The sequence below is a fragment of the Schistosoma haematobium genome, chromosome ZW (genome assembly GCF_000699445.3).
Source record: "Schistosoma haematobium chromosome ZW, whole genome shotgun sequence".
Lineage (NCBI taxonomy): Eukaryota > Metazoa > Platyhelminthes > Trematoda > Strigeidida > Schistosomatidae > Schistosoma > Schistosoma haematobium.
The window spans coordinates 26,318,803-26,342,982 of NC_067195.1; the positions used below are offsets into that span (position 1 = coordinate 26,318,803).

Sequence of the window (24,180 nt, forward strand, 5' to 3'; positions counted from 1 at the left end):
AATGTGTTCTTTGGTCTTCCTCTTTTCCTTTGGCCTTGAGGATTCCATGTGAGGGATTGTCTTGTGACGCAGTTGGGTGCTTTCCTCAATGTGTGTCCTATCCACTTCCAGCGCTTCTTCCTGATTTCTTCCTCCGCTGGGATCTGATTTGTTCTCTCCCACAGTACGTTGTTGCTAATGGTGTCCAGCCAATGAATCTGAAGTATTTTGCGTAGACAATTGTTAATAAACACCTGTATTTTCTGGATGATGGCTTTCGTAGTTCCCCTGGTTTCTGCCCCATACAGTAGAACTGTCTTGACATTTGTATTGAAAATCCTGACCTTGATGTTGGTTGACAGTTGCTTTGAGTTCCAGATGTTCCTCAGCTGTAAATATGCTGCTCTTGCTTTGCCGATCCGCGCCTTCACATCTGCATCGGATCCACCCTGTTCATCAATGATGCTGCCCAAATACGTAAAGGTTTTTACATCTTCCAAATCTTCTCCGTCAATTGTGATTGGATTGGTGCATTCTGTGTTGTATCGGAGAATCCTGCTTTTCCCTTTGTGTATATTGAGACCTACTGCTGCTGAGGCTGCTGCCACATTGTTCGTCTTCTCCTACATCTGTTGTTGCGTTTGGGATAGAAGGGCCAGATCGTCTGCGAAGTCTAGATCATCCAACTGCATCTTAGATGTCCATTGTATCCCGCGCTTCCCTTCAGACGTCGACGTCTTCATGATCCAGTCGATCACCAGGAGAAAGAGAAAGGGTGAGAGTAATCAACCTTGCCTAACACCGGTCTTCACTTCGAACGACTTTGTCAACTGTCCTCCATGCACAATTTCGCAGTGTAATCCATCATATGAGTTCTGTATGATATTGACTATCTTCTGAGGCACGCCGTAGTGTCGAAGAAGTTTCCATAGTGTTGTTCTGTCCACGCTATCAAATGCCTTTTCGTAGTCAATGAAGTTGATGTAGAGTGATGATTTCCATTCAATTGATTATTCCACAATAATCCGTAGAGTTGCGATTTGGTCTGTACACGATCTATCCTTACGAAATCCTGCCTGTTGGTCACGAAGTTGGGCGTCTACAGAGTCCTTCATCCTGTTTAACAATACCCTGTTGAAGACTTTTCCCGGTATTGAGAGAAGAGTGATGCCTCTGTAGTTATCACACTTGCTGAGATCTCCTTTCTTTGGTATCTTGATCAGGTGTCCTTCTTTCCAGTTTGTTGGTACTTGTTCCTCATCCCAAATCTTATTGAAGAGAATGTGGAGTATCCTTGCAGTTGCCGCTACGTCTGCTTTTAGTGTCTCTGCTGGGATGTTGTCCGGTCCTGCTGCTTTGCCACTCTTGATTTGTCTGATGGCCATGCTAATTTCTTCAATTGTTGGTGGACCAACATTGATTGGGAGGTCCGTGAGTGCTGCTTCGATGTTGGGTGGGTTCAGTGGAGCTGGTCGATTCAAGAGTTCTTTGAAGTGTTCTACCCACCTGTTTTGTTGCTCTTCAATGTTGGTGATTACCTTGCCTTCCTTGCTTTTCACTGGTCGTTCTGTTTTGCGGCAATTTCCAGAGAGTTTCTTTGTCGTGTCATACAATTGTCTCATGTTTCCTTCTCTTGCAGCCTTTTCCGCCGTCGTTGCGAAATCTTCCACATATTTACGTTTGTCGGTTCTGATGCTTCTCTTCACTTGTTTGTTTACTTCTGTGTATTCAGCTTGTGCCTTGGCTTTTTCTGCTCTTGTTCGGCTGGTATTGATCGCTGCCTTCTTGTTCCTCCTTTCTTGAATCTTATCCAGTGTACCGACAGTGATCCATTCCTTGTGATGGTGCTTCTTGTGACCCAGGACCTCATGACATGTTGAAGTGATTGCCTCTTATTTATTAGTAAAAATGATAACCACCAATGTAACTAATGTTTAGAGGCTGAAGAAAACGTAGTCTTTTCATAAAAGGCTGGTTCAGAAAAGCTTATTATCTAGCGCTAAGTGACATATTACCTACGTTAATACGATGAAGTATCTATTTAAGGCTTGGACTGAGATTGCTTGTGCACACACAATAAATTTACCCACAGTACGGCGACTTGGGACTCGTATATGTACATGATTTCGACTACAACGTGACGGGAATCCTAGAATATATGACTACTCTGTGTGAAGGTGACTAAAAAAGATAGTAGGCAGCACAAACTTAGTACGAAATAATATAATGAAACTGTGAAAGTCGTCTGGATTTCTATTGCTCCTGTGCAGTGAATATTTGAAATAGACAGTAGTTCGGCACGAAGTAAGTCAGAGGGAATTCAGACAATATACGGGGTATTATTAATTCAATTCTTGGTTTAGCACGGCGCCTTGGACCGACCATATGTAGGTCCAAAACTAATTTAGGTCAGATACGTGGCATTGACAAAACGAAAAATCTAGACGAAATCTAGGGTTGCAGGAAATTCATAGTTCAAACTCATCGTAAATTTCTGGTACTCGTATATTCTTTTTGACTATGTAATTTAGCTAACTGTAAATTAGACAGGCAGTGGTCGGGTAGGAAAAACACTTCAATGGATAGTTTCTGGTTGGAAATTTTGTGCATTGATTAGGCGGAAAGATGAATTTATAGTTGAGAGTTGATCTTTTCCTGCTTATACAAGTGGATAATTACAAGCGGATGGGCGTTTATGTTGCCTCATGGACATACTTACTAGTGGTTTATATTTTAACAGACATATTACACAATAGCATTGACGTGTTAATGAACCACGATAGACGATTATAATAGTAGTTGGTTGGTTAGTTCTATCGATTGAACCAATTATCCAAGTTTAAATACTAAACAACGTTGATATGAAGCATCAAGAGTTTACAGTAATCGATTGACATAAGTGACGACAAAAATTAAAAAAAGAACAAGTACATAATGCAATAATAAAGATAAAAATTTTTGGTTACGTTATTCGAAGTCTTGCTCAACATTGTAGATCACCGAATTCGACAATTTCTGTCGAATGATTGGGGGCTTACTCGAGCTAGACGGAAATAGTGTGACGGACAAGCTAACTTCGAAGCCACACATCGCGGTTAGCACCTAACGTGGTGGCGAGTTCGGCTATGGCTCAGTGACATTTAATCGACAACACAGTTTCATTGAACTTTCCAGCACACCTGAATGACTACTCTTGAAAAATTGGCTTGTTGAAAGAAGCCATAGAATTCACCGCAACGTCTACGTTCGACTTTGGTGAGCTGTAGTTGGTGCAAGCGCACACAAAAATGGCGAAATTTAGATGTCCTACTTATTCACAGAGTGTACGGGTTACTTCTGACATTGAACTGTTACAAGCATTCTTCACATATATTTAAACGCAATGCACCAAATATGACCACGAGTGTTCCTGAATTTGTTCAGTCCATACGCTAGTTAGATGAGTTTATGGGAATGACCATGCTTTGATCTTGTATTAATGCTCCGGAGGTGGCGTACATAAATGATAGGCGAATCTGGAGAGTTAGTCTATGACACATGTTTCCTGGTCTAGCACACCTCTTGAATATGAGCGTACACAATATGTGATTTGAACGCAACTTCAGGTCGTCTCTCTTTAGTCTACAACACCGTTAAGGGGCATTTCCACCAGATGAACTGGATAGCTTAGTTGATTTAGCAATGGTCCAGACGATTGCAGAGCCGAAAAAATAGATTTTTGAAATCGTCCCAAACACGGTTTTACTGCGGATAATTGTTAATTAATTGAGTTCAAAATTTTCGGGCTTTACACACATATATAAAGATCCACGGAAAAAGTCGCGTGGTAATTTCAGGATCGACGATTTAAGCTGACTAAACGATGAGCCCGAGTAATCATTTAAATGACCTTTAGAAATTTACGATCCTACTTGGCACATTTGCGTTAATGATTCATAGTGCCAGGACTAAATAGTTTTCCTGAGACTTAGAGTTAGGACTCAGCTTATGACCTAGGATTCCTATTTGGTGTTAGTTATTGGGGCTCAGACTGCAGTCCAAATTATGGGTTTGGTTCGAGTTTTTATAGGCTTGTGAGTTACAGTTGTGGCTTAGCACTGAAGTTAGGTATCTCAGTAACTCTGCCCGTACCCCATTCATTAATCTAAACATCACTCAACTTGTTACCTGTGACACTCAAAGATATTTCCTCCGTCGATCACTGTCTCTACAGAACCATTCCACATGGAAAACCGGCTTTGATAAACAGTTTATTATTCTGATCACCTTTGCCTGAAAATTATTTCGAAGTGATGACGGATATAGCTGACTTCATGGAAAACTAGTTCAAAGTACCAACCCGACAACTATAAGAGGAACATGTGAATTGAATATTATTTAACTGGCTGGAAAACGAGAAGATCTACCTTGCAAAGGTACCACTAAAAATCAGTCAAGAATACTAATTATAATGCAGTTAGAATAGATATAGAAATGATAATTTAGGAGGTCGAGTAGTTGAGATAGGAAAATGGCACAGATTTTTCCAGAATATCCTTCTACAAACTTATATTTAGTAGCTGCAAACTCTTTAGTTGTATGTTTTTTACTAGGAATGGACTAGTCATAACTGGTTACAAGGTCTAGTCACACGAGCATAGCGAAGAGGTTACATCAAGAAAACTTTCAATAACCGAGTGGATTCTGTGCCTTCCACAGCAAAAAGTACATGAAACATCATTAATGTATCTTCTCGGAAACTGATACGTTTGAGTCTGGCAGGTATAGTAAAATAAATCAACTGGTTGCCTCATATATTTCGACTGTCCCATAAAAACACACTCACTGGGTGCATGTTGGCTTCAAGCATCTGATAGAGCTGAACATCAGATCGTATGCCACAAAAAGAAAGTCGCTAATAATACTGGATGTCTTACGGAGGTGACCATATATGGGACGTTCATAAGCCATTAGAGTTTACTTAACTTTATTTGATCGGTTTTCAGAGACAAGTTTAGCGGCAAAAAGAATAATGATTGGACTCTTTCTCTCATTGCTCAATCACGATCTATATGATGTTGATTTTTGTGCGCTGGTGTATTCAGGTGATTTATGGATTTGGAAGATTTCGGGATGTAGCTATGTCTTAATTTTTAACGACCTGGGTAGTGACATATATCTGGTTGAGCGATAAGCTTTGCCCTCGTAATACGAATAAACCCAAGATGTTGATGTTGACCAATTGCGATACATTCACGATCTCTCTTCAGAGTGAGTTCAGTACCACACTTTCTATCAAACAGAAGGGCATGCGCGTCTCCATATGCATTACATGATGTCCCTTCCATTGACACTTAACAATAAGTAATGCATACTTCTTTCTGATCCTTTCAAAAAACTATATAAAACAATCCCTTTCCCTATGGTATACACTTCACAAGTATTCACACTAGGCTATACTCAATATGGAACACTAAGCTACCGCAAAAAAACTCATGATATCTAATGATACCGAGAATGTTTTTCCCGCCGCAAAGTTAATTAGAATAATCTGTCAAATTTAATTCCTTTCCATTCAGAAAATCCTAACTGCATCACTGAATTTTGTTTTAATATTTGCAGTGTGCATTCACTATTGTGTAATGCTTGTTTGTTTGAAATAGTGACAAGATAAGAACCGCCAGTGGATTGTCACGTTAAGGATGGCTCCGACTGGGAAGGCTGTAACGGGATGTAAAAAGGCTGTAATGTGCACTTTTTTCACATTATGTTTTTAGAAAGCGTTGGAATCCATTAATAGTTGCTTAGCTCTGGTGATGAAAAGTGGGAAATGTTCTATTGGCTTACGGCAAACTCTTCGTCTTTTACGCAAAGGAGGAGCGAGATTAATAATTATTGCCAACAATGCTCCTCCATTAAGGTATGTTGGTTTGCCTTTGTCTGAGCCCAGTGAGGGTTACGAAGACGCATGAGATAACCTTTCTATTAGATATTTCTAACGGAATGTTGTTAAATCATATTTAGGAAAACCGAAATAGAATACTACGCTATGTTGTCGAAGACTGGTGTTCATCACTACAACGGAACCAACCGCGATCTTGGAACTGCGTGTGGGAAATACTACAGAGTAAGCACTCTAGCCATTGAGGATCCAGGTAAGATCTCCTTAATGCACTATACATTTCCTAAGGTGATTCTGACATCATCCGTTCTGCGCCACACGAGGCGGAAACAAAGTAATAACCTAATAAATTTTCCACGAATCTTATGTCTTCTCTCTTGGGATTGGTGACAGATAAATAATGTCAAACTTATTTTTCCCCCAAAACGCGTCTTGAGGGATATCGCAGGTTCCATTATATATATACATAAAACCGTCATAAAATCCGCATGATTTCGTCTTGTAAGGTATCTAACAAGTTTTTTCCTACACTTTCCGCTGTTCAAGTTAAGAATTATTTCGAGGTCAGGACCGTTTATTCGCAGGCTTCTACATGAGTTGGTACAAATATAAAGCGTTTCAGGAAAGTGTCGTAATAATTATGACGGAAATCTACATTTTTTCATGCTGGTCAGATCACGAATCACTTGGTCTGGCCGAGTTGTTCGACAAAAGTGGCATGTATGACCGAGTAGTGTTACTTTTAAGTTGGTAGTTCTTCCCCCTTTAGTCCCTTAATTTTGTGGACCCTTGTGTTGGAGGTTGGTTAAACTAACCTACTCAGTGTGGAGACTATGTACTTGCTGGACATTCAAATCATGGTTCTTGAGGCCTTTACATACTGTCCTTGCATATCATGATTAAGATTTCGGCGTAATCCTGCTGCTATGCGCGTGGGTATGTGCCACTTTCTGATTATTTGGGTCAATATTACCCCGCGCAAAGCGATTGCGTCCCAGGTATACAAAAGAAACTATCTGAAAGGCTGGTAGGACGGACGTTCTAATTTTGAGTTAGGTGAACTATCTCAGCTTAGTGTAGCTGTGGGATTGTGCGTGCCTGTTAACTGCACATGTTGTTATTGGAGGCCATGTGACTGTCTCGCATAGTTCTGTATGACCACAAAACAATCCATGTTCTATACGACGGATGATGACATCCAACCAGAAATTATGCATGGTTTTATAAACGGCGTGGTTATCTACACGTAAGACTATTTGGGTTTCGTCTACTGATTAATTCTAGGAGTCCTTTGCGTGCACGAGCTATTCTGATAAAACAAAGACGGTCGACAGTGTACTTACAATAAGAAGTATAAGTCACTAACCCCCTTGTCAGTGCATCAAGATATGTATATGTTGACGTTCTCACAAACTGGTTAAACAGACAATCAAAAATGGAAGTTATTGTATACAATCCATGAAAAGGTAAAGGAATATTGTTGCTAATTAGTGGCTTTATACCTACAGGAAGGGATTTACTAAATAGAGAAGGGAAATTGGGACATATATTGTAAACGCTGAAAAGAAGTATCAGACAGTACATAAAATCGCCGTCGAAAAACAGTCATCAGAATAAGGTAAGAAGTTGGTATTAACTGATAAGTTATATGGGGGAATCCAAGTTTCTTTTCATGGTGAATTGTGTGATACTGCTTCTAATGTTAAGCCAGAAAGTTGTTTCAAGTTCTGTTCATGTGGATCTCAGAATAAAGGTTCCAGGTTGTCTCCGGCAACGTCGATGAATATTTTCCAGGCTGTAATATTACTAACTGGCAATACTACCGCTAACCTTGAAAGCTGTTGACTTTAGATTTAAGCTTTGAGGTAGTGTCTGAACTCCAAAACATTCTAAATGATAGTTTGAGTTTCCTGAGACAACACGACGTGCTTCTTGACATCCAGCATCTGGTACTATCGGCCTTCCACATGACGCACATCTTGGCGCGTAGCGTTTATGAAAATCAGTAAGACAGTGTAGTCGACCATGAACATCAATGGTAAAAGGTCTAGAATCTAGTCTACCTGCGCATACTACACAGACGAAGCAGTTGGGATGATAGGGCATCCCAAGAGCGTGAACTACTCTGTCACCTATGGGTCTATGACAGTTTGAACATGCCTCAACAGCCCCGTCACGTACACAGGCTGGGCATAACAAACGTCTTAGATTGTGGTAGTATGCATCTGACTTCAGCGGAGCAGCACAACGATAACATGTAAAACAAGCCACATGAAGTTTTACACCTAAAGCGCCTGTTAGAGTCACAACATTGTTTGTCGAAGCTAAACTGCCACTAAGTGTGCTACCTTCCGGTGGGACAAGTGAACGACGACATCGAAAACATATGTTTTGACCCGCAGTTGCATTGGTCATTGCGCTGGCAGTATCATTAGGAATACACATACTAGAAGCTGATTCAGTGGGAGAGTTTGTTGATGAGCTCCCAGTTGTTGAAGCAGAAGTGACCGCTGTTGCCAATGGACTACCGCGACCACCATTCACATTCCCTCCAGCAGTGGAAGTAAGGCCTGAGTGCTGTTGCAAACGTCCAAACTGAGAGTTGAGACCACTCCCACGCCGTAAACTCCCAGCTATTAAGGGGAACGGAAAAGACATATAGGTATATCACAAATAACATACGAATCCAACTACGAAGAACGTTAAATTATGAGAACTATTCTGGTTGTAATTTCAAAATTAAATACCAACATTCTAAGCAATCGATATCAAGGCTGACAATTTTCTTAACGTTTAAAGATAGGTTAGCTGATTTCATTTGAGCTTTTATTTTAGCTGGCAATTTGGATTATTGAGAAATGATCACCTTTCTAGAATTTCATATTTACAAAAATTGTCCGTAAACCTGAATCTTAAGTTTTCTGTTTGCCTCTAATTGCAAGAGCGAGCATACCAGTTACAATGCACACTGTGTAGGTATTTAGGTAATACACAAAGCGCTTTTTCAGTTGACATTCATTTGATATCTTGTCCTTGGGATAAGTGGAGATCGCTCAGGTGGAAACATAAAACCACGTAGTTCATAACTTCAGCATTTTATTACGAGATTCCGAACTCAGATCAGTATGCGGTGATATGAAGACACAAATACATTTTACTGATGAATCCCAGCAGATATGAAATATTGATTAAACCCTTACGACTAATTATTTGATAAGGCGAGACACTAATTACTTGTTTCCAAACTGTTTTGCTACATTTCCCTACCGCTGAAAATATAACTTTAAAATGCTCTATCATTACGAAAAAGTAAGAGTTGTTTTGAACAATAAAGTTAGACTGAAATTTTGTAGCAATTAGTGAATCTACTCTGGGCTTCTCTTCTTTTAGAATTTTCAGAACTCTGATTTTGTTAACATTTTAATTGTCAATTCTAATCTTACGTAGCTTGTTAACTAATCTTATCTAATTTTTAGGACACCGTTCCTGTTAATTACTTAATTTCACAGCTAACCAAAGCATCTATGTTTACAACCAATTTCAATTCCTATTCTTACTGTTATGTAACTACCTGTAAAAATTAAATGATTATAAAGAATCACTATAGTTTTAAGTTTCCAAAAGTCGTGTCACTAGTAATTATATTGTTGAAGTGCCTGACCACTATCTAATTGGTATTGAATTTCTACTCATTAGTAAAACCTATATATTAGTGTAGAGCCCCTACAAACAACGAGTTGAAAAGCAATATTTCTTCGTTCGACCTGTGTTTTTGACTACCGAACAGTAATAGTAGAGATTTCTTGGCAAATTTATTCAAATAATCATGGTGGAGAACGCTACACAATATGATTGATAAAAATCAAAAGGATACAAAATGCATATCTGTTTAGTTGAAACATAATGTCTATAAGATTATCAAATGATCGAAATGCGATAGAATTTAGTTAAATTCTGGAGCTTGGAAAATATCCCATTTGGTTAAATTATTTTTTAATGAACAAACAGAAGATATATGTCCCCGATAAACAATAAGGAAGAGGTAAATTAGTCGCTTTTTGCTGCTGATTTTGAGTTCTTATATAAGGAACCACGAAGAAATCAAGACTATGGAACATATATTTTCTGTTTAAAACTAACTATCAGCCCTGACTCCAGACTTAATAGATTTAAACTAAATCTACTGCAAGCTATTAAGTTTTAAAACATCCATGGAGTGCATCCTTGACAAAGTCAAGTGCTAATGAATGGTCGCAGATAAATTTCAGTCAGCTACAACGTAGGACCAGGCACATATATACATCGGTTCAAGTTGCCATACCTCATTAACACAACACGATGAACATGGGATTCATAAAAGTAGTTAATTCAGAGGTGGTAATATATAAAAGAAAGATTGCAATAAGGATATACTACAGGAAGTAAGAATTAGTTCGCAGAAAGAAAGATATGAAGCGATTTTAACCTCTTAGTTTAAGGGAAGACAGAGAGTGTATACACCGACGCCATTGTGATCGATTCTGAGCCATGTCAATAAGAGTCTCCAACCATTGGTTACGATAGTCACGCGGACCCCAACCAAGTAGTCTGCATCTACCAACACGGCTCAGACTAGAAGTTGGTGACTTCAAACACTGATGCCACGTTTTGGTTTGGCCGCCCCTAACTTTCTTCCAACCATCTCCAACTTCGGTTAGCATTGCGAGTCGTGGTAATCGGTGTTCAGGCATACGTAACACGTAGCCCAACCATCTCAGACGATGAAGATTCACAATCTCATCGATTGATTTAACATCATTCCCTAATACCCTGCGTCCAACCTCACTATTACTGACCCGGTGATCCCAGCAGACGCCAGCAATATTTCTAAGGCATCTGTGGTCAAATACTAGTAGCTTACGAGCATTTTCTACTCTTAATGGCCATGATTCGCTGCCGTAAATTAAAGCAGAACGAACTGCCGCGCAGTATACTCGTCCTTCCATTGATAGAAGAATATCTCGCCTTCATCATATGTAACGTAAGTTCGCAAAAGCCAAACGAGCTTTCTGAATCCGTGATGAGACTTCGTCAGACACCAACCCATTAGAACCAGTCAGACTTCCAAGAAAAGTGAAGTTGTCGACGCGTTCGACTACTTCACTCCCTATCATCAGTTCAGGTGTTGACGCAGACCAGTCCTGAAGCAACAACTTGCATTTAGAGGGCGAGAAGTGCATTCCAAACATTCCGGCATTGTTGCTTAGTGCTACCAAAAGACTCTGCATTTTATCGGCGTCTTCACCAAACAGGACTATATCATCTGCGTATTCTAAGTCGATAAGTGGACCTCCTGGAAGGAGATCAATACCCGAGAATTCAGTCGACGAGAATGTTATTTCCATCAGTAGGTCTATGATGAAGTTAAACAGAAATGGAGTAAGTGGACAGCCTTGACGGGCACCACTTGAGGTTGCAAAAGTAGATGACAGTTCGCCATAAGCTCTGACTCGACTAGTAGTGTTCGAGTAAAGAGCCTTCATAAGGTTTATGTACTTCTGAGGTACGCCTTTCAATGACAGACACTGCCACAGAATCTCTCGGTCAACAGAGTCAAATGCTGCTTATAAGTCAAGAACAACTATCATTGTCGGACGCCGATAAGTATGCCTGTGTTCTAGAACCTGACGAATGGTGAATATGTGGTCGATGCAGCCACGACCAGGTCTAAAATCAGCTTGATTCTCTCGTGTTTGCAGTTCACGAGTCTTAGTTAGGCGTCCGATAATTATTGAGGCTAGTATTTTAGATACTATATTAGTTAAACTAATCCCTCTGTGGTTGTCACAGGATGATTTTGACCCTTTCTTATATATTGGGACGATAAGTGATTGCGACCAGCCAGATGGATTAACGTCTAACTCCCATATTTTAGCTAAAATATTAGTCAACCTAATCACTAAAATTGGACCACCATCCTTAAAGACTTCTGGAGCAAATCCATCTAGACCAGCTGCCCTTCCTCGTTTCAGATTACCTATAGCCTTTTGAACTTCTGCTAGAGTTGGGGGACCTACTTCAATATTCCATTCACACTGTCTGCGAATGGAGGGTAGTTGTAGAGTAGCTGAAGGCCAGCTGAACTGTTCTCTGATGAGTGTCATCTTTTTCCGAAATAGTCTGACTTACACTTGACTTATTAATTCCAGTTTCTTTTATTAGTCTGTAGAGCTGTCTTGTGTTCCCTATGGTCGCCGCCTTTTCCATCTCTTTTGCTTTCGTTGCCCATCACTGCTCACGGTCGTTTCTTAGACTTTTGGTTAACCTAGTTCTGATATGTTTTCGCTCTTCATCGTGTTCAGAGCCTGATGGGATGAGTTGACGAGAATCCATCAGTGCGATAGACCTTGAGGAAATCCATTGGTTCTTTGTAACCCTGTGGTTTAAATCACTGATAGATGTCACTGCTGTTTCCACAGCTGTTTGTATAACTTTCCAAGCAACGTCTGGGTCAACCTCGTTTTCAGAACTACCTAATCGTGACCTCAGTTGTTCCTGGAACCTACTTTTGGTTTTCTCGCTACTCAATTCAGTTCTAATGGGTCATTTTAATGTGGCTTTCTTTGCGTCCAGTGAGGCGCAAGCAGATGCGTGCCCGTATTAGGGCGTGGTCGGAGTCCAAGCAGGTACTCCAGAATGAGCGACAATCTTCTACCGACCCTCTCCAACGATGACTGATGGCAACATGGTCTATTTGAGTCCATCGTTGGTTTGGTGTAGAGGGTCGCCATGTTAGACGATGTCTCTCTTTATGCTTAAAATTTGTGTTTGCTAAAAATAAACGATTGTCTCAGCACAGTTGCAGCAGGCGATCACCATTATCTAATCGTTGTGCCGGAATACTAAAATACCCACCTAAATGCCTTTCTGTTTGGTTTAAACTACCTATCTGGGCATTAAAGTCACCTGCCACGTGTACTGTGTCTGAACGTTTAGCTTTCTGAAGAAGTTCAGAGAGCTTTCTGTAAAATTCATCTCTCACTTCATCTGAACTGCAGTCGGTGGGAGAGTAGGCAGAAACGACAAAAAGGCAACGACGTGTGTCCCTATCCTTCCGAGTCCTTACGGAGCCGTTTAGCCGAACAGCACATAGACGACTGTTGACGGGGATCCACTCTAACAGTGCTTGTTCCGCCCTCATGCTTAGTTCTATGCCTACTCCTGCCAGTCCACGAGAACTGGTCATCGGGTCACCAGACACACGGAGGGTGTATCTCGTTGACTCCCCGTTTTGCCGAGGTGAGGTCAAGTGAATGACCACACTGGGATCCTGTATGCGTGTTTCGGAGACACAGCATACATCAATTCTAGGGTTTTAGCCAAGGAAGCCTGCTGACCGATTTGACATAGGGTGCGTACATTGAAGACTCGAATGTGTAGTTTATAGCAGGGTTTCAGTAGACCTGGAACAGTGTTTTGAGCACTAGAATCGTTGGCTATGGTGACACTTGAGGAGGAAGCCGAAAGAGGAAGTTTAGAGGTGAAAGTCGATGTAGGAGGAATAATAGGAATTGAAGAGGAAGGTTGATTATGAATACAGTGGTCTTGAGTGCTGTTAGAGGTATGAGGGCGGTTATCACTTCCCGGTTGCCCACACCGTGGAAGGGTTGTTCTGGATATATCTGAAGAGGAAATTGGATTAGAGGTGGTCTCAGTGACCTGGGAGCGTGACCGCAGTGCCCAAGGGACAACTACTTGAGGTCGGTCACACACTACCTTTTTATGGGTAATTTTTGTGTTAGCTCCGTACTTGTTGAGACCTTACCGCCGGAGACGGATATCCGTGGGATAAGGCGAGGTGTGCATTTTTAGGGTCGACCTTTTCTAACTCCACCCCTCCTTGTGGGAAGGCAGCATCGCTGTCATGCTGGTTGTCTGAAGGAAACACCTTACTGCTGTCACACCTCTGTACAGTCAGCAGTACGACTTCGCCTTCGTACCTTAGGTTTGTTGCTTTTAGTATTAACTGCTCTTTAACTGACCTGTCTGACATGGTAGGACCTTGAGGAACGGTTGTTCCAGCCAGTGTAGCTCGGTTGCTTCATCAAGATAGACAAGCCCAACCACCACGTCAAGGTAACAACAACGGTCGAGATAAATTTAGAATTGTTTCATTATATATGATGTTCTAAGTACAAAATAAACCACTAAAAATTACACTGAGTGCTATACGGCTTGTGGTTATGGTGTTTATTTCTGTTAGCAATTGGAGGTACATGATGACAAAAGGACAACAGTAAGAATTTCTTGCAATTTAAGGCATATCAGGCGTAGGTAAACTTATTTATTATAAACTATTAAGGTTGTATTCCAAATAAAAAATTTCTCTAAATTACGAGTTGACCGTATTTAGGTAGTTAATAAGTAAACATGTGATTAAACTGAACTGTTCAGCTTATGAAGACAGTCTTTGTTGTTTCGGACCACATAGGTAGGTGTGGATTACCTGTTTGAGGGTTCGAGCAACTGTCGTACTCAATGGTTGGAAACTTTGAAAATAATGGCGCCAAGTCGTTCGCAATAGCGCAGGTACACCCACTCCTTGTCTTATATTAGATCCCAAATATCTGAGTTTTTCATAAGTTTTATTATTTCACCAATGTATATTATCTCGAACTGTATGTTGGATGGCTTATTTTTTTTTATTACTATTAATACTGGTACTACCTCTTCTATACTGGGATTCGCCCGTTCGATTTCATATCACTGTGCTAATGGGATACGACAACTTGAACCGATATACATATGCACCACGTTCTACGCTGGGTCTGACTGACTGAGATCTGACCATGTATTATACTGACAGATATATCTGTACGACCAACCATATGAGCTTCCTTCCAACCATTCATAGTCTTTCCTTGCCAAGAAGATTTGCACTCAGATTTTCAATAGCGATTCAATGAGGATGAATTTATCAATTTAATCGAAACGAACAAGTAAAAAAACTCTAAACTATTTTCACATCAACTTAGCTAGTGAATTAACACCGCGTGCATATACATCCATAGAACAGACTTCGAGTCCCTACTACAGTATTGAGGCCAAGTGACACTATTTGTTTTCATATACTTGAGTATAAAAAACAAAAGTTTAAACCGTGGCTTTGTGGCTAATCAGAAAAGTACCTAAACAAGTGAATCGCAACTCCATAATTGTTATGAAATGATTATCTTCAAATATTGTATTACCTAACGTTGATATAGAGTCTTTCAATTGCCATATACATCTAAGCAGTTATATTGGATTGAGAGTTGATGGAAGGAATAGACAGATTGTACATATACTGAAAAAACTAACCTGGAGAAGAATTGACTGCGTCTTGCCCAGAAGTTAATGTCCCACCAGCTCCAACTGAAGATACAGACGACCGAGTCTCCATGCTTTGCATTAAGAGATTTGTTAAAGCATCGACTTCAGCTTCAGGATCTGAAAGTGGTGGTGCAGGTCGATTTATTGGCCGATTACCAGTAGTAAGGACTGATGAAGTTCTAAATGTAGATTTAGTACTTTCGCTATTATCAGTTTGCAGAGCATTTGGTGTGTTATCTAGATTTTCAGAAGAATGAGAAGCCATTGTGTATGAACTTGATGCAATGGATCCTCTAGAGGCACCTAAATGAACAACTGGTATTACAATCGACTGACCAATAGTGCTTGAGCTACTCCCCTGAGATGATCGTCCAAGAGACCCGGGTTTGTACCAGTAAACATTATCACGCTCCGAAGAACTTCTCATTGGATATAGTTGTGATGCCTTTATGGACGCAAATTTATAACATGCAAGTTCAATTTAATAGCAAGGCAAACAGTTTGGTTTATCCTGGTTAAAAATCAATATTATTATTAGTCAATTTTTGTGAATTCATTAGACTAAAAATATACTGCTGCACAGCAGTTGAATATAACGGACGAATATCAATATCATTTAATCATTATTCTAACTTAAAGCATTTGAAACTACTTATCGTTCTTTTGATGTCTTTTATTTTCTCAATTTAGAGTTATCTCGAAAATCTGAATATCTGGTGTTAAATATTTAATATCATCATTCAATTCTAAATACCATGATACTTGAACACCAAAGAAAAATTTGACGAGGATCCCAATGTCATCAATTTTTCACATATATGGTCACGTGTTTCTTACTAGTTACTGAAATTTTACTGTAGCTAACTACATATCAATATATGCCAAAATCTTACCGAATCCCGTGGTCCTCATGGGATCAAAGATTTGCTTATTGCTTTCTAATAAATCTAACGACCAATAATAATATTTGCCACTAAGCAATGCCTTTAAATTGAGCCATACATAATGACTAATTGTAGTGCTTGACTTGTTGTCCTATGTGCCTTAAGGATGTTAGCGCTTTCCAGTTTGGCCTGGTCGTGGAGTTAAATGACATAATTTAAATAAGCAAGGACTCTTTAAGTTATCAAATAATCCTTAAACAGTTTGTCTTAAATATCAATATTAAGCCTAATTTATCAATCAATCTCACTTGAGCATAGTGTGGAGCATCTGTTGATGAAATCGGAACAACAGGGTGACGATACCGTCTTTCACTCTGTGTCCCTGGCATCCTCGGTCCCGCCCGTTCATTGAACACACTATCCAGTCTATACAGGCTATTTCCAGAACCGAATGAATGATGAGACATTAGCAACTGTTATGGTGAAATTAACGAAATGACAGCATTGTTCACTAAAATTAGTTACACCAGTATATTTGTTTCTGATTGGCGAAAACGGTTCATAGCGGTCGATAGCAGAAACTAAACCTCTAAGATGAATCTGATTGGTTAATAATCGCCAATCCAATGGCCTTGGTTTATTGATCATTATGGTTTGTATTTGTGTGGATCTGACACGTAGATGTGCAGCTGTCAGCACAAATAAGTTGAAAATCAATGTACCCACCATATATGAAGAGAAAAATATACGGTAGAAATCAGTCAAGACTATGTAAATAGGAACTCATTTTCATTTGCATTGGTTATTTGAATCGTGACATTAATGTTTAGCTTTGCAATCCTTTGGCACATACTCATCCTGTGCAAATTACCCCAATATTACCTTTAGGTCACAAGCATTATAAGTAGAGACGGACAGTGGATAGCACTGGAATCAAGGACGCGCACTTCGTCCCATTTTAGGATTCGTCAGCTTGATTTACCTGCCCAGCTTATCCTCCGTATTTGTTTAATTAATAGGCGAGTTAATAAAAAGTAAACAAAACACTTCATCCTAATATTAAAAATGTGGAAGTCGCATTGAATTAGACCTTATTACATGTAGATTATTTCACTTGGGATCTTTAGATTGCTTTCTTAACTGAATGGAAGGTGTTTTGTGAATAATTTATTTATTAAGTTGGGCAAGTGATTATTGACCTACTTGTGGTCCTCGATCATATGTCATCTAACAATTGATCCGATCACACTCTTTTCGTCGAATATCTTTCATAAAAACGCAACCTTTAATTTTTTTAAAAATCCGGTGAAGACTAATATTTTTGGAAAATCAGTTACACGTAAACCATAAAAAACAGGTTTTGAAGGTAACTTGGATGCTTTTCTTTATGCTACTAATAAGAAGCTGTAGAGCAGAGTAAATCTACTGTTTGACATTACCTCTTTCGGTAGACAAATTGATTTATTTGTATTAAAAACAATATTCATATATTCGTAACTTCCAAGAGAGTTCAAAGATTTTATATAGAGCGGCTGGAGAGAATAATTGATGCATACAAAGGGAAAGTAATCAAACTTTTCTCCCGTCATTGAGATAATACTGGCAATGGAACTTCCAGCAATTATATTGTAATGACATAAATCCAGGACTTCATTAGACTGGTCTAATCTGCACTGTGTTGAAATGAATAAAAAATGTCCAAAGTCAGTTACTCAGTGTGTCTTTAATATTCATGTCTCAATAAAACAGTGAAACACTATTAACAGACAGATTAATAGACAGGCAACCAAACAGAGACATATTAAGAGAACTCAGGTATAAGGCTCTCAAATTAAACATAAAACTGAGCACAAGTTAACAATCTCACGCTCAGTTTGACATTGTATTGCAAAATGAGTACAAAATTATGTGAATTTAGTGTATTGTTATTAAATGCTAATATATACTTTCGAGTCGAATCCAAATGAACACCAAATATTCGGCTTCTTGTTCATTGAATATTACAAATTAACAAGTCTATTGTAAAGCAATCATCTTAGGCTTTACTCTTCCCATTAGCATTCTTTCCTACAAGTCTTGGGAACCAATATAATAACTGTCACAGCACCATCTATTAAATTTATATCACGTTAAAATTAGGACATCTTGCACGACTAAGTATGGGTTCTTTGTGTTACAAATGCATACGTTGATCAATATACTAAGACCGAATTCACCAAAATAAGCTCTTATCATATTTGTTTACTCCGCCTATACTATTTTCGGCTATCGCTAGCTTCATTCAGTTTACGCTTTGATTGCCAAGGTGACTCTTGAGTTTGAGGCCTGGGGTAATTTTAACTTCTGTTAGTCCAAAACGTTAACACTTCTGTTCGATAGAACACACCGAGCAGTAGTTCGGTCATTAGTTTATAAACTTATATTATCAGACCAGAACACTCCCTAGTATGAAATCATTACTTTACGTATATTCATGTCATAAGTAGGAGGGAAAGTAGCAGACGCTACATAATTAATGAAAAATAACCAATGAAAAATAAAGCGTCTAGTCTATGGATCCAAAGGAAGCTCACAATACAGCGAATGTAGAGATACAATGATCCAATTATCTAATAATTCTACAATGGGAATATCATTAGTAAAAACCCGTAAAATAATCCAAGTGTTTCAATACTCGCTGTTATGTTATTCTGTTAACTTGATTTATCTATACTGTAATCATTACGAATGTGAGTTACTACATATTCAACAAGTGTAAACGCTCTTTAGGGTAGTATGTCACATATGTCCATAAATATGTTTTACTATTTGTACAACTCAAAATCATAAAACAGTACGAAAGTGTCTGCATAACAAGCCGTAGATAATCAAATACAGGTTAATAAACATTTTCAAACACCTACGTAATAAATCAATCATATGATTTGCTTTGAAATAAGTAAATGTTGAATATAACTATACTTATTCTACATGAAAAGCAATCAAAATGGACTGGCTGACGTAACCTGTCTGACTTATCAATTAGATCCCACTCATAAAGTCGACTTCAACTGTTACGTTTGAGTGAACTCTTCAATAAGCATTTTTCCAGTAGGCTATCTTCAATAAGAATAAGCTATAAAAACGTCTTGCTCCCTAAGAACATAAATGTCATACTTAAGTGAGATGAAATATCTACAATGTTAACTTCACGTTTTGCACTTTACGAAGGTACCCCGAAGTAGACCATTGTACCTTGATAAATTGTTTGATTCCATTTGTCACTATTTGAATGTATAAAATTAAGACTCATTCCTGGTTGTATACTCTCACAGGTACCTTTTTTACACTGACTTATGAACATCGGGACAAGTTTATTCGTCATGAATTCGAAACACGTCAGTGGTCGCCTATATGGTTGGTAATCCGGTGTTGCGTCATCTTTAGAAATGGATTACGACGTAACAGAAGTTATTATGTGTTGCGTAGCTTCTGAATCCTTTCCAATCTGTCAGAAAATGTCGGCGTTGGCATAGTAGTGATGTAACTTGCCATTAACGAACCAGGCATCTTTTACTAATACATATTCATATAATTTGTTTGCTGATAGTCTAGCACTTTATGGATTTCGGTTTAGCTTCTGATTTTTAATAAGTAACATCAGTGATACCCTGGATGTTGTCGCGTAATACTTTGCGATGTCTCTTGGCTCCTCCTTTGTCCAAACCCTTACCACCTTTACCACGACCAGACATGATTCACAAGAATAGATACACTGACTTGCAGACAGACACAAGACGATCCAATAAGTAACATAAGGTAGGTTGACTGCTGTAACCCAAGTTGCGTTCATGAGGAAATTACTCATTTAAAGTTTAAATTTCTAGGTGGACGATTAGTAGGTATATACATATATATAGCCCCCCAAATGCCCTGGTACGGCCAAGGGTGGGGAGAATCAGCTCTTTCTCACGAAATGCTCTCATATGGCCACACATATGCAACCAACGACAGGGAAGTCCTATTCACTGCCTTCTGGCAATGGGTGTTTTGTTTACGAAAAGCGAGTGTTCGACGGATTAACCGGGTTGGGTGGGTACGGAGGATTCATCTAGTGAGGGGGGTGGGAGACCCCGAGGGATCAAATGGCGTACGAACTAATTGTTGGTCACCGACTATCATGGGACTGCACTTCCTAGTGTTGCTCAACTGCTTTATGAATAAGACCTCTAGATCAAAGGCTCGGAGAGTGGACCCATAAGAACACCACCCGCTTCGCTTTGGGCTCCCGGGTAGTATTCTAGTCCTCGCACAAATCGGATAACGAAGTGTGGCCTATGTGTACTTGGTGCCTCTTTGTACCAGTGCTTATGCGTCTAAGTAAATAATATATATAGAATGACTAATCATACTTCTTTAATTTTCATGTAGGCTTTCGGAAACGAAGTGACTAGGAATTTCTCAATATTTAAATTAGTATGACTACTTCAGCAAGTCAACTTTGTAGAAATAATCTACACCTGGAAATGGTTTCACCACTTAGTTTTGAACGTTGAGTAATAATTGGAACAAATTGGTAAAACTTGAAGTGTTGTCACTATTCATTCAAATGTTGTCTACTTAGTTTTTATTTCAGTAATCCTTATTACCTTTGGCAGAACGATAATGGATGGATTGTGCAATTTAAGTCTCACAGGCATCTGAGAATTTATTTTCCGTCAGTAATGTGGTCATGAAGTGTTAATCAGAATAAATTATATCAGCATGTGTAAGAACCCATCAGTAATTAACATATATCAAGTATTATATAAGCGGTTTCGGCTCCCTTTGGATTCTAAGAGATTCAGAATCACCTTAGATGATAACACTATAGCTACGGGAATAAACGCCTTTTTCGTAAGTAAAATACTTCAAAAATATCACGTGAGGGAACCATAGAATCCGTAAACAAGTAACCTCGGCATCATTTGCAACACCTGCTACAATGAGGTATACCAGACAACATAAGTCAACATTGAATAAGGAAAAGCAAGTACCCTGTACATAATAAGACACCTAACCTACAGTAACTTGAATAACCAGTTCCGACTGCCCAGTTTGATCTTGAGTTGGGAATGCAGATGCAGTTACGTCCTTTTCCCTGGCATCTAAAAGAGTAGCCCCGATTATGTGCCAAGTTTCTCAACTTAGATTTTACTACGGCTTTGCAAGGTGGGAATATATGACCTGGTTTTCTAAGTGCCCATTTTGATCTCATATTCCGTCACAAACGACAGCGAGCCATAGTCCATAATTCACGACTTAATAAACTAAGTAATTGGTAGTATGGACTGACTGGATTATTGGTTTTTCTAAAGCTGTAGTTAACGCTCAACTGAGTAGGAATTGAAAAGATAGGCCATCAGGTGTGACCTGGATAAGTTTACCAAGATATCGAGCTCAACATGCAATTTCCAGTAGCTCTTACGTACATTGTGTGAGGCAGCACAAAAGGATCAGTAGTATATGGAGGCCCAATAACATAAACGTTAAAGACCCTAGTAGTGTCTTGATGCCGCTGACTAGGTACATGTTTCCAAAGAACCTACAGATCTTTTCGCCGTTTTACTAGACTGGATTACCCTGGGATATTGCCGGCTCACACAATAGCACTTCGTCAATCCTTAGTTTCTTGTAACATGGGACTGCCTTCCGAAACCTCAGTTTGCATTTCAAAGGATACTTCGCACGAATTGTCTTGTGGAATGAATTACTACGTCTACTTCCAGTTCACTGAGAGAATACGGACTATGACATTCTGATATCCAATTTCTAGTGGGGAATGGATTTTTCGACATACTGTTATGTGGAACTCCACGGATAAACATTACCTAGTGTTGCGGTCGGTCTCCGTGATATCGACAGCAGCTTAATTCTCGTCTAGAATAACAATGACTCGTCCGTCATAATACATGGCACCCTCACTTTGCTGCCCCTTTTGTAAAAACATTTATTTGTTCGAATTGGGAAAGCTGTTATGTATCCTACGTAACTCAAACGGACCTCACGAGACTCGGATAATCATTATTGAAAATGCACATCAAAGACACAACAGCAACTCACCCTTCATTAAACCACGCAGATACTAAGGTGCTCGACGGATCCAGTCTACGTATGAATAACTGAATACTAGTTACACGTCTCTAGGAAAGCAGCGTCGAGTCCGAAGATATGACATTTATAAAGCCAGGACATTTCTGATCCTTATTGAGCAACCGGGCTACATCTAGTTAATAGGGGAGATCATACTTTCCTATTGGTTAGCATCAAATCCCTTGACAAATGTGAAAGTAGACACAACAGTGATACCAATCTACGTTACAAACCAAAATGGTATAACCGAGTGGCGGACGCCGTTATCACAAACTAATTCAACAGTTTCTTCGTAAACCAAATATTAGTCGGTTTCATGACAGTATTTCCTCGACAGCATGCGTTATTTCACACATTGTGTTACCTATATGCAACGGACACATGGGGCTTTGGAAGCAATACCCAACTAAAATTCAGACAACTCAAGTGAGACACCTTCGACAGACAGCAAGGCTGTTCAAGGCACAGACAACGGTTTACAATCATGACGACTAGGCAACCTTAGGGAATAAACTCGAAGGATTTGAGAGGCCTGTAATCAAGATTCGATCATGAATGCTTTGAAATAACCCTAATGCGCTGTTAGCGCGTGTTTACTATTGCTTCTTATTAGAGGCTACACAAAGTTGCAACATAATGTGTCGATATGAACCGCTCAGTCCCGTTATTTTTATGGCCTAATAAGTTACTTAATGAAGATTGTGTTGGCCAACAATATTGATTCAGAAGAATTGCCTTAGGAATAGGCAAACTCTATATAGGCTAACGGTTTAAGTCACTGCGAAATATTACTATTATTGGGAAGAACCGGGTATCAGCAACTGTTATTTCGCCTGAACTTAAGCCATGATAGTTTAACCCAAGTCACTATTCAGTAACAGCTACACGGAAATTTTTCTCATCTCAATGCTGCAGCAGGTAATCCGTACTACATATTAACCGTTTGAAATGAGCAAGAGTAAACTGCACTAGATTGGGGGAGCTTTTCATCGGTAAATCTCATAATGCAAGGACTCAAAACTCCCACTAATTACCGAAAGCTTAGATATTTCCACAGATATGTGCCCACCATAAACGAGTGAAGAGTCAATAAAGTCGAATGGTCGTTAAGAAACTTTATTAAACACTTTCTATCCAATTCTTCACGAGAACGTCCTTTCGCAGAAGTTCCTGGTAAGTTAATAATTATTAAGAATGAGATGCTTACGGTGGTAACATTTTATCTCTGACCGCTAGCATATTGATGCAGTCATCTACTTCACCCTGCAAAGCTGCATAAAAAGAAATGTATTTTACCATCGACCGGATTGATCCAGATAGATCATATGTCTTTTTGCTTCCACCAATCATGCGTCCTGTATTTGGGTCCAAATCAACGAACTGAATTTGAATCGAAGCATGATCTTTTGCACCAATCAGCCGGTTAGTAACAGCACACCTTCTCGGTATGTAAATGTCTACAAACTCTCCAGCCTCGTTCTGCATCGTGGTCGCTCAAATCTCGAAGCTGGCGCCGTGTGAGTGAGCGTATATGACAATACAGTGCATTAAAGCAATGTTCAATAGTTTTTATCCACATTTTACTTAATGTTGTTCAGAATTCTTGATGATAAATTAGTTGGCCTGTACATATAACAACGGAGTATTTTTATGCAAGTGTACTACTTCTCTTTCAGAGCATTTACACGTTGTTTGACTACTTCATTAAAATCTGTGAACGATAGGGACCTGTAAATATTTCGTTTGCGGTAAGGTGAATTATTCTATGGGAATCAAAGATATAAAGCTTAATCTCATTTAAGTCGTTCAAATTACTTGGTGCTAATATAAAATATTGTGGTGACTAGTCATGAATCTGATGCAGCATATAGAGCCCGGAAAACACTACTGGAACGTTAGCCAAATCATTCAATAAGATGAATCATACCAATACTTGAATACAAGTCAGTGATCTTCGGAGAGCCTTTCTGACCC

The 24,180-nt window shown here is 39.2% G+C and overlaps 2 protein-coding genes across 4 annotated transcripts; one reads left to right on the forward strand and one right to left on the reverse strand.

Moving 5' to 3' along the window:
• Positions 1–5,363: 5,363 nt before the first annotated feature.
• On the forward strand, positions 5,364–11,728 carry RPL30 (60S ribosomal protein L30). The gene is made up of 6 exons (XM_051210846.1): positions 5,364–5,702; positions 5,736–5,878; positions 5,983–6,113; positions 6,149–6,194; positions 6,254–7,478; positions 9,337–11,728. The coding sequence occupies exons 1-5, from the start codon at positions 5,661–5,663 to the stop codon at positions 6,255–6,257; spliced, it is 366 nt and encodes a 121-aa protein (XP_051070862.1). The 5' UTR covers positions 5,364–5,660; the 3' UTR covers positions 6,258–7,478; positions 9,337–11,728.
• MS3_00003129 (uncharacterized protein) lies at positions 7,389–18,224 on the reverse strand (the record flags this gene model as incomplete). Of its 3 annotated transcripts, none has more annotated exons than XM_012946085.3 (4): positions 17,535–18,224; positions 16,404–17,499; positions 15,200–15,656; positions 7,667–8,493 (listed from the first exon to the last, which is right to left on the reverse strand). In XM_012946085.3, the coding sequence occupies exons 2-4, from the start codon at positions 16,560–16,562 to the stop codon at positions 7,667–7,669; spliced, it is 1,443 nt and encodes a 480-aa protein (XP_012801539.2). In that variant the 5' UTR covers positions 16,563–17,499; positions 17,535–18,224. The 3 variants fall into 3 exon arrangements, with proteins under 3 accessions (XP_051070863.1, XP_012801539.2, XP_051070864.1); XM_051210847.1 differs by lacking the exon at positions 7,667–8,493 and having other exon boundaries at positions 13,324–15,656; positions 17,299–17,499; positions 17,535–17,627; positions 17,671–18,224; XM_051210848.1 differs by having other exon boundaries at positions 7,389–8,493; positions 15,200–15,722; positions 17,299–18,224.
• Between the last annotated feature and the right edge of the window lie 5,956 nt (positions 18,225–24,180).

Coding starts and splice junctions, on each gene's coding strand:
- RPL30 (XM_051210846.1), top strand. CDS start 5,661: ATGGCTCCGACTGGGAAGGCTGTAACGGGATGTAAAAAGGCT. Junction 5,879..5,982: donor AACAATGCTCCTCCATTAAG/GTATGTTGGTTT, acceptor AATCATATTTAG/GAAAACCGAAATAGAATACT. Junction 6,114..6,148: donor TCTAGCCATTGAGGATCCAG/GTAAGATCTCCT, acceptor ACATTTCCTAAG/GTGATTCTGACATCATCCGT.